Raw genomic sequence first — 10,200 nt, 5'->3', positions numbered from 1 at the left:
CAAGCGAGCGCACAGCGAGCGCTCGTGTGTCGTTCAGGAGGCGCTGCGTTCGTTCGTCGAGCGCTCGCTCTCCTGAGGCGTGTTATGCTCGCGAGCGCAGTGTCGTTCAGAAGGCGAGCGCTCGCGAGCGCTCGCGAGCGTTCGGTCTCCTGAACACGCCTCTGAACACGCCTCTGGTACCAGTATGATTGAAGCATCTATCTATCTATCTACTATCTAGCGAAACCACAGCCAAGGGAACGGGCTTGGCGAAATTAGCTGTTAGATGTTGTCACACGAACAAATATTAAAAATTCATTTCTAAAAAATGCAAACTAGATGTAAACACAGCGTCAATCATCATAACATAAAATGTCATAATATCTTTGAACTTACTTCTTGCGCCATGTTGAAATCGCCGCTAATACGTGCACAGATACATGTGACGGCTAACATAATTTGACCATATAGTACGATATTTAGTTGAATAATAAATACATGGGAAAATTATAATAATTATTATTTGTTGTGATCGTGATTTGTCTACGTACGTGTTTGCGGTTTTTCTACAGTCGGCAATACACTTTATTATCTCCACAAAGAGGTAGTCATGGCGGACAGAGAAAGCAATGGTGATGATCACCGGTCTCATTCAGATGGCGAGGGTGAAGGTAACGCAATGAAATAGCGACCCGTAGCTATGCTGTGTTGGAAATTATTGGCTTTATAATTAGATTTACGTATTTTTGTCTGACCCACAGTGATCTGTCTTATCCCAGTAAGTCTCACCCAGCACTGTTAATGTTATTCTCTGCACTCTCACAGAGTCGTGGTTTGTTTGTTGACAACGCCACGGTTTGTCACAGATAAGGGTTAGATTCTTAGACCAACCTCTAGACACTGTACTGACACTGCGGTTCAATCTTCAAAATCAAAGCTCCCTGTAGAATCATGTACGCAGTCTATTTCAGACTCGTGTAGAGCTTGCTAATCACAGCATTCGTATCGTGTATTCTAGTTAGTAGGCCCTAGTTAGTTACCGGTACGCGGTAGTTAAGCCACTTAGGGATAATGGGTAGGTAGTAATACTAATACCGTAATAGGCCTAGCCTGTGTCACCCATATCCGGCGATTTCATGAATCGGTCGATTCTGGCCTTAAATTTGTTAGTTGTGGTAGCTGCAACTGCACTTTGTGGCAGTTTATTCCAGTGTTGCATCACTCTCTGGCTGAAAAAGTTTTGCAGTGGCTACGCGTCCGGAACCGGTCGCCTAGCCTTCAGGCTACGCATCCGGACATCCACTCACACAGTGATCGCGCGACTTGTGTACATGCACGCATGGTTGCGCAATGAAACGCTCTGCTGATTGCCGTAAATATACAATATATGCACTGCTTCCATCTATTCTTTCATCTGTCCTCTCTTGCTCTCTCTCTTTCACACACACACATGCACAGCTCTCTCTCTCTCTCTCTAGCTCTTTCTTTCTCTCTCTCTCTCTCTCTCTCTCTCTCTCTCACACACATACACACACACATACTGATTCCCGCTCTCTCTCTCTCTCTCTTTCACGCACACACACACACACACACTCGGCAATCAGCAGAGCGTCCTGTTGCGCAATCATGCGTGTACGTGTTGCAAGATCACTGTGTGAGATAGATGTCCGGACGCGTAGCCTAGCGGCTCCTCGTTCAAAACCGGTCGCGTAGCCACGGCCAAAAGGTTTTGTCGCACGTGGAGTCTGGACCGTTGTTTATATAATTTTATGTTATTTCCTCTTAGTGATGTTGTTGAGGCTGGACAAAAGAAAGTGTTTGGGTTCAAGTTTATCTTTCCCTGTCATGATTTTGTATATTATCTATGAAATTAATTTATGCTCAGGTTCCGACGTCGGCTCACCCGGCTCGCAATCGTCCGCGGCTGCGGGTCACAGCGGCGACAACCCCTCACCTCCCGGCTCACCAATGAGCGGTGCGGGGTCAGCAGCAAGTGGGTCGACCCCCAGGTCACAGGGTCACAGCGGCTCCAGTCCTGGGTCGCCACGGAGCGGGTCGGGGTCAGCTCAGGGGTCGCCGCGAAGTGGGTCGGAGTCTGGTGAGTGAGCGTAGGGACGCGCTGCGATGATAGATACGCCACGGGTTGTTTGTGGTGGAAACGCTCCCCGCATCGCTGCGATTTGCAAGTTTTTTCGTTAGTGAGTTTACGAATTTAGTGATCTGTAATCAGCGTGAAATGTTTTGATGCTTTTATTTTCACTTTAATGTCATAATAGTGAAGTTACCAAAGTTGCTCGTAACTGTAGCTAAGTCACTGGTCTGATGTTATGTTAATAAGGTAGTGTCACTAGTGTGCAGTGTTAACATCATCTTACGATCTTACGATCTGACGATCGCTCGCGTCACCTGTTTTCACACGACAGGTTCTGGCGGCAGCTCGCCACACAGCCGAGCGGGGAGCGACAGGGAAGCTTCCCATGCGGGATCTGCTTCCCCCGCGGCGTCCCCGCACAGCGGAGGGTCGGGCGGCTCTCGCGTCGCGACCCCCGTGGGGTCGGACGCCTCACCGGGCTCGCCTCGCAGCCCCGCGGGATCGGACGACGGCGGATCGCGACCGGCATCCCCCGGGAGCGCGTCCGGGGATTCGCGTCCCGGCACGCCTCGCAGCGGGGTCGGATCTTCCGGCTCTCCCGCGATGGAGATTGACGAGGGAGCGAAGGACGGGTCCGGGGGATCGGCGCCCGGCTCACCGGCGCCCTCTGCATCACCGCAGGGTAAGTAGTCGGCCGGTGCGCGACGCCAGGGGGCGCTACCGAATGTAGCGGGGAGAATTTAACGTCGACGATACCCACGACGATGATTTCGATTCCTGTGATGGGGGGAATGTCGGAGATTCGTTGCCAGAAACGTCGTTAATAGTTATGAATTATCGTAAGTCTAAAATGTCACCGCTTTTACAGTGCACTTCACGTCAAAAGTTGTGCGATTTTAGCGTTGTGATGTCCTAGCTATATGTGCTGTTTCTGACGACAGGCCCCAGGTTTTGGTCGATGTCGATGTTTCTTACTAGACTGCAATTACTAGCTTCCGGCAAGTTTTAACAGCACGTGGCACGCGCGGGTAAATACGACGGCACGTTCAGAATAGAGTGCAATTTCCCGCCCGACGAACACTAACAACAAGTGATCGTTCTCTTCCAGCGGGCTCGCCTAGGAGTCGATCGGGCTCAGAAGCCAGATCGGTTAGAAGTCGCTCCGGCTCAGAAGCTGGCTCGCCCGACCGCGCGGCACGCTCTAGATCGCGGTCAAGGTCGGGGTCAAGGTCGAGGTCTGGGTCACGATCGAGGTCAGGGTCACGGTCTGGATCGGCGTCGCCCGTCGCAGCGCAGCCGTCACCGCTGTCAGGAGCCGAGAGCGGCGGAGAGTCACCGAGTACGTATATGATGATGATGATGATGATGATGATGGTGATGGTGATGGTGATGATGATGATGATGATGGTGATGGTGTTGGTGATGGCGATGGTCTATGGCAATATGTATCATTATCTGTGGATATCTATATGTGGATATATCTTCTCTGATGATTGTTGTGTTCGTGGATGATACCCATCATGTATTATTAATGATCTGTATTTAAAGGTGTGGTCATCAAGAAAAAGAAGCAGCAGCTGTTTGGCAGCGACAGTGACGAAGATGCAAATAAGGAAGAAAAGGGTAAGCACTCGTTAAGTTTTTTTGGAGGTTGTGCAAATTGTGCATGATGATGCACTTGAATTGACAGTTACTGCGAGCAAAGGTGTGATAAAACCTGCGCATTTCATCGTCGATCGCTCCCACGCTTTCACGTCTGTTGTCGCACTGCATACGAAACCTGGGAGAGTACAGATGCGTTGACGTGTTACCATGGTTACAGAAGGCGCGAAACAAGATGACATGTTCGGCGACGTCGGAGACATCAGCTCTGAGGATGAGACGCAAGGAAAGCCAACAGAAGAGCAGCCGATGGTATGAGTCAGATCAACATAGCTGTCGCATAGCAAACACGATTAGTAATTAGATTAGTGATTAGATAGATTAGTAACAACTGATAAGTGATAATCCTATTAGTGGATACATAATTTTCGTGAACAATAGGTTGGGATTAGGACTCCTGGGTGCCGTTCAATTGGATTCGTTACCATTGGTCGTTGGCAAAGATAGTTGACGCCACATTATCAGTGAGTTGATATGTTCACGGTGTCATGATGTTCGTGACTTTCTGATGCGTTGATATGGTCACGGTGTCGTGTTGTTTGTGGCATTATGATGCGATGATATGTTCATGAGGTTATGTTGTTTGTGGCTTTCTAGCGCGTTGCTATGTTCATGAGGTCGTGTTGTTTCCAGGACAATCCCTACCAGCTTGAGGAGGAACCTGCAGAACCAGAGGAGGAGAAGGAAACACAGATAGAGGTGGAGATGCCAAAGATCTCCCAGGACCTCGGCAACCAGATGCACTTTGTCAAGATGCCCAACTTCCTGAGCATAGAAGTGAGGTATGATGGCCCCCCGGCGTGACTCTGCATGAGAGAGGGAGAGAGAGAGAGAGAGAGGGGCGGGGGAGATAGATAGAGAAAGGGAGAGTGAGAGAGACGGGGGAGGTAGATAGAGAAAGAGAGAGCGAGAGCGAGAGAGAGAGAGAGAGAGAGAGAGAGACGGGGGAGATAGATAGAGAAAGGGAGAGTGAGAGAGACGGGGGAGATAGATAGAGAGAGAGAGAGAGAGAGAGAGAGAGAGAGAGAGAGAGAGAGAGAGAGAGAGATAGAGGGGGAGAAGGAGAGAGAGTCCGAGAAAAAGAGAATGTGAGAGAGAAACAGATAAAACAAGAGGTAAAGATAGAGAGAGGGGGAGGTGGGGTCTCTGTTTCATCTACCCAAGTGATCTTACATGTTTGGTGTTGTTACCCACTGGATATATTTACATGCTTGGTGTTATGCACTCAATACTAGCCGATTGATCTCACCTTCCAATCGATGTTACAGGCCATTTGATCCGTCAACGTATGAGGACGAGATTGATGAGGATGAAGTGCTAGACGAGGAAGGCAGAGCCCGTCTCAAACTCAAGGTTCCGTATATATCCCCGTAGATAATGTTAGATCGACTTGCAGGTCTGCTGCTCTGGACTTAACACACTGTCCACATTCCACCATCACAGACCTAGCAGCGGAAACCATCCTGCTGATGATCAAATCTGGAACAAACTCGATAATGAGACAATTAACCTCCCTCTACGTTTGTCAAAAAGAAGAGTGACCCAGACCCTGAGCCTGTTTATCTTTACCCCGGGGGAAATGTTTTCGGGCTCAGTGGTCGTCGACAAAAATACATGCGCTTCAGCTGGGGTTCCTACTCTCCTACCACTACTATACTACTACGCTTCTACTTCCTATGTTCTTGATGGGTTGCTACTCTGTGTGAGTGTTGCCTGCTCTGTGCCGCGCCTGGCTGTCTGAAGCATCATTAATGATTACTGCTCATTAATCTGTTAGCATGACTCAACTGTTAAAATGTCATCTCGTCAAATCTTGAGCGAATAAGTTATCGCTAGTGATCGACGAAAGTGCAACAGCTTGACAAAAAGTGCCATTGTACGTTGTGTAGGCATTGCGTCAATGCGGATGTACGTTAATGTGCGTGTGTTGTCATGGCAGGTGGAGAACACGATTCGTTGGAGAAACGGCACGGATGCTGATGGCAACACCGTCAAGCAGAGCAACACCAGAGTCGTGCGCTGGTCGGATGGAAGGTGAGTGATCGTCTGATGTCACGCACGCGTTTAAAAAACCCTGCTCTTGGGTCTTGTACGGCATTCCGGACATGAAACATGCTTGATGCTTGCACTGCATTAACGAGAAAAAATTCGCTTGGCGCTTTCATGACATTTAGGAGAGAAATTACGCTTGGCACTTTCGCAACATTTACGAGAAAAAATGCGTGTAGCGCTTTTTCGACGTTTGCGAGAAAAGAAAACATGCATGGTACTTTTGCAACGTTTACGAGAAACGTGAATTGTTATGGCAGCTAAAAATCTTTGCTACGAGATGACACGATGCTGCATTCTCGTTGGCGGAGCAGTGAGGTGTGCACCCTCACCTGCCGTCTCTCCCTCAGGCTGTCGTCTCTCCTCACCTGCCGTCTCTCCTCAGCCTGTCGTCTCTCCTCACCTGTCTCTCTCTCACCTGTCGTCCTCCTCACTGTCGTCTACTCGTGCACCTGTACGTCTCTCTCACTGTCGTCTCTCCTGCACCTGTCGTCTCTCCTCACACTGTCGTCTGCTCCTGCTCTCGTTGTATTTATTTTCTTATTTGTTTTTTTATTTTTTTATTTTCACACCTGTGTGCTCTCCTCCACCTGTCGTCTCTCTCACCTGTCGTCTCTCCTGCACCTGTCGTCTCTCCTCACCTGCCGTCTCTGCGCTCACATGCCGTCTCTCCTGTCTCTCCATCAACCTGTCGTCTCCTCCATCACCTGCGTCTCTCCTCACTGTCGTCTCTCGCTCACGCTGCCGTCATCTCCTCACCTGCGCGTCTCTCGCTCGACCTGCCGCTGCTCTTTTCACCTGCCGTCTCTCCTGTCTCTCCTCACCTGCCGTCTTTTCCTCACCGCTGTCAGTTCTCCATACTGTCGTCTCTCCTGTCTCTCCTCACCTGTCGTCTCTCCTCACCTGTCCATCTCTCCTGTCACTGCCCCCCCGCCCCCCGCCCTTCCTCCACCTGTCGTCTCTCCTCACCTGTCGCTCTCGCTCCACCTGTCGTCTCTCCCTCACCTGTCGTCTCTCCTCACCTGGCCGTCTCTCCTCACGCTGCCGTCTCTCCTCACCTGTCGTGGCTTTCGCTCACCATGCCGTCTCTCTCACCGTGCGTCTCTCCTCACGCTGCCGCTCTCCTCCAGCTGTCGTCTGCTCTCACCTGTCGTCTCTCCTCACTGTCGTCTCTGCCTCCGCTGCCGTCTCTCCTCACCTGTCGTCTCTCGCTCACTGTGCAGTTCTCTCCTCACCTGTCGTCTCTCCTCACCTGTCGTCTCTCCTGTCTCCTCACCTGCCGTCTCTCCTCACCTGTCGTCTCTCCTCACCTGTCGTCTCTCCTCACCTGCCGTCTGCTCCTTCGCACCTGTCGTCTCTCCCACCTGGCCGTCTCTCCTTACCGCCGTCTCTCCTCAACGCTGCGTCTCCTCCTGCACCTGCCGTCCTCTGCCTCCTGCCGTTCTCTCGCTCACCTGTCGTACTTCTCCTCACCTAGTCGTCTCTCCTCACCTGTCGTCTCTCGCTCACCCTGCGCGTCTCTCCTACCTGACGTCTCTCCTTACCTGTCGTCTCTCCTGTCTCTCCTCACCTGTCGTCTCCTCACCTGTCATCTCTCTTCACCTGTCATCTCTCCTCACCTGTCGTCTCTCGCTCTACTGCCGTCTTCACCTGCCGTCTCTCCTCACCTGCCGTCTCTCCTCAGCCTGCCGTCTCTCCTCACCTGCCGTCTCTCCTCACCTCGTGCTCTCCGTCACACTGCCCGTCTCTCCTCACCTGTTGTCCTCTTCCTCACCTGCCGTCTCTCTGTCACCTTGCCGTCTCTGCCTTCACTGTTGCAGCATGTCCTTGCACCTGGGCTCGGAGGTGTTTGACATTCACAAGACATTCATCCAAGGTGACCACCATCACCTGTTTGTGCGGCAGGGCACCGGTCTCCAGGGCCAGGGAGTCTTCAAGACCAAGCTTACATTCAGGTACGCTAAAAGTTGACACTGTCATATTGATACTGCATCTTGGCCTACTGGCTATCTTCACGACTGCTACTTGGTCCTGCTATCATTTGGGTTTTTTTTTTTTTGGTGGGTTTGGGGGTTTTTTTTTTTTTTTTTTTTTTTTTTTTTTTTTTTTTTTTTTTTTTGTTTTTTGGGGGTTGGGGTAAGGCTGCTATCTTGGTACTGCTATCTTGGTAGCTGCTATGCTTGGTACTGCTATCTTCCCACTGCCTATCTTGGTACTGCTATCTTGTACTGCTATTCTTGGTAAGCTGCTATCATTCACAACTGCTATCTTGGTACTGCTAATCTTGGTACTGCTAATCTTTCAACAGCTGCTATCTTGGTACTGCTAAAATCTTGGTACTGCTATCCTTGGGTACTGCTATCTTCACACTGCTATCTTTGGTACTCGCTATCTCACACTGCTATCTTGGTACGGCTATCTTGTACTGCTATTCTTGGTCAAGCTGCTATCTTGACACTGCTATATTGGCAACACAATCTTGTCACAATCATCTTGACATTGCAATCTTGTCACTGCAATCTTAGCGATGAAAAGCGATGTCATGTGTCCATCGTGGAAGTGACATCTCATATCGCGTCATTGCCCCTGGGGGCAATGGATCGTTGACGAGCTCTGCCTTTGCCCACATTTCGGCATGGTCATGCAATTGTTGTCTGCTTTCATGTATGGCGGGTTGCCAAGTCAAACCGAATTAAAACGATTAATCGATATAAATAATGGATCGTCGTCGATCGTCGAATACTGCGTGCTTCACTGAACGACTCAGCGCAGCTGGAAATGTTATAACTCCGCGGGTTTCATCAGACGACTCCGTGTAATTACCTCCGCAAAAGGAGGTTAGTATTTTTACCGCCTGGTAGTTCGTTTGTGTGTTTGTTGTTTTGGTTTGTCTGTCAACAGGATATCTCAAAAGTTACGGACGGATTTTGATGAAATATTTTTGGATGGGTTGGTCTTGAGCCAACAACAATTCAATTAGATTTTGGTGGTGATCTGGATCCAGATCTGGACCAGGATTTAAAATGAAATTGTTGTTGTTGTGGGGAAGACTTCGAACGCATTCAAAATCCTATCAAAAAAAATCCTGGATCTTTTTTTTGTCATATTCTGATCGATTTCATCCAAACTTATATTGGGTGTTACGCAGCAAGCTAGGGGGGGATTTCTGTTACGCTCTTCTACATTGCTCTTGTTTTGTCGTGTAACCTGCGTTTTTGTTTCAGGCCACACTCCGACGCGACAGCGGCGACTCACAAGAAGATGACGCTGTTCTCTTGGCTCGACCGCTACTCAAGACGCAGAAAATCAAGATTGTTCCGATTTCTGGACTCGATCCTGAAGTCACAATGCGCAACGAGATGATCAAGGTCTGCGCATTCGCAGCCGCATTGTTTGCAGCGGATGCAGCGGGAGGCATGTTAGAATCTGTCATCAGCACGTGGCAACGTACAGGCCGCGTAAAGTGCAGCCGCGTGCGTGCAGCCGGCGTGCGTGCAGCCCGCGTACGTATATGCGTGCGTGCAGCCGCGTACGTGCATGCACATGGCGTGTTCATGCGTGCGTGCGCATGTCATGGCGTATTGGGCGTACGTTCATCCGCGTGGGCATGTCAGCCGGGAGAAGGACGGCGTAGAAGGGAGGCGATAGAAGGGAGGCAACAAGAGGCGATAGCAGGGAGGCAACAGGGAGGCGATAGAAGGGAGGCAACAAGGGAGGCGATAGAAGGGAGGCGATAGAAGGGAGGCAACAAGGGAGGCGATAGAAGGGAGGCAACAGAAGGGAGGCGATAGAAGGGAGGCGATAGAAGGGAGGCACACAGGGAAAGGCGACTAGACAGGGAGGCAACAAGGGAGGCGATAGAAGGGATGCGATAGGAAGGGAGCACACAGGGGGCGATAGAAAGGGAGGCAACAAGGAGGCGATAGAAGGGAGGCGATAGAAGGGAGGCAACAGAGGGAGGGCGATAGAGAGGGCAGGCAAGCAAAGGAGGCGATAGAAGGGAGGGCAACAAGGGAGGCGATAAGAAGGGAGGCAACAAGGAGGATAGAAGGGAGGCAACAAGGGAGCGATAGAAGGGAGGCGAATAGAAGGGAGGCGATAGAAGGGAGGGCAACAAGGGAGTGCGATCATGAAGGGAGGCGATAGAAGGAGGCAATAGATAGGGAGGCAACAAGGGAGGCGACTAGAAGGGATGGCAACTAGAAGGGAGGCGATAGAAGGGAGCAACCAGAAGCGGAGGCGATTAGAAGGGGAGGCAACAAGGGAGCGCGATAGAAGCGAAGGCACAAGGGAGCGATAGAAGGGAGGCAACAAGGGAGGCGATAGAAGGGAGGCAACAAGGGAGGCGATAGAAGGGAGGCAACAAGGGAGGCGATAGAAGGGAGGCAACAAGGGAGGCGATAGAAGGGAGGCAAACA

The 10,200-nt window shown here is 50.7% G+C and overlaps 2 protein-coding genes across 2 annotated transcripts in view; one reads left to right on the top strand and one right to left on the bottom strand.

Moving 5' to 3' along the window:
• LOC106813243 (U6 snRNA-associated Sm-like protein LSm7) overlaps positions 1–413 on the bottom strand; it is a 19,588-nt gene extending 19,175 nt beyond the window's left edge. Inside the window, exon 1 of the mRNA XM_014817333.1 lies at positions 376–413. Within this exon, the coding sequence (XP_014672819.1) occupies positions 376–387 (12 nt within the window). The 5' untranslated portion in view covers positions 388–413. The remainder of the gene's footprint in view (positions 1–375) is intronic.
• A 131-nt stretch (positions 414–544) lies between these two features.
• The window catches only part of LOC106813244 (RNA polymerase-associated protein LEO1-like), a 19,319-nt gene continuing 9,663 nt past the window's right edge, over positions 545–10,200 (top strand). Inside the window, 12 exon segments of the mRNA XM_014817334.1 lie at positions 545–650; positions 1,865–2,077; positions 2,403–2,753; positions 3,180–3,410; positions 3,620–3,694; positions 3,894–3,985; positions 4,367–4,515; positions 5,002–5,086; positions 5,673–5,767; positions 7,603–7,737; positions 9,007–9,050; positions 9,053–9,150. Coding sequence (XP_014672820.1) covers positions 590–650; positions 1,865–2,077; positions 2,403–2,753; positions 3,180–3,410; positions 3,620–3,694; positions 3,894–3,985; positions 4,367–4,515; positions 5,002–5,086; positions 5,673–5,767; positions 7,603–7,737; positions 9,007–9,050; positions 9,053–9,150 — 1,629 coding nt within the window. The 5' untranslated portion in view covers positions 545–589.

Source organism: Priapulus caudatus, unplaced genomic scaffold (genome assembly GCF_000485595.1).
Source record: "Priapulus caudatus unplaced genomic scaffold, Priapulus_caudatus-5.0.1 Scaffold744, whole genome shotgun sequence".
Classification (NCBI taxonomy): domain Eukaryota; kingdom Metazoa; phylum Priapulida; class Priapulimorpha; order Priapulimorphida; family Priapulidae; genus Priapulus; species Priapulus caudatus.
This window is presented reverse-complemented; position numbering and strand designations above follow the sequence as displayed.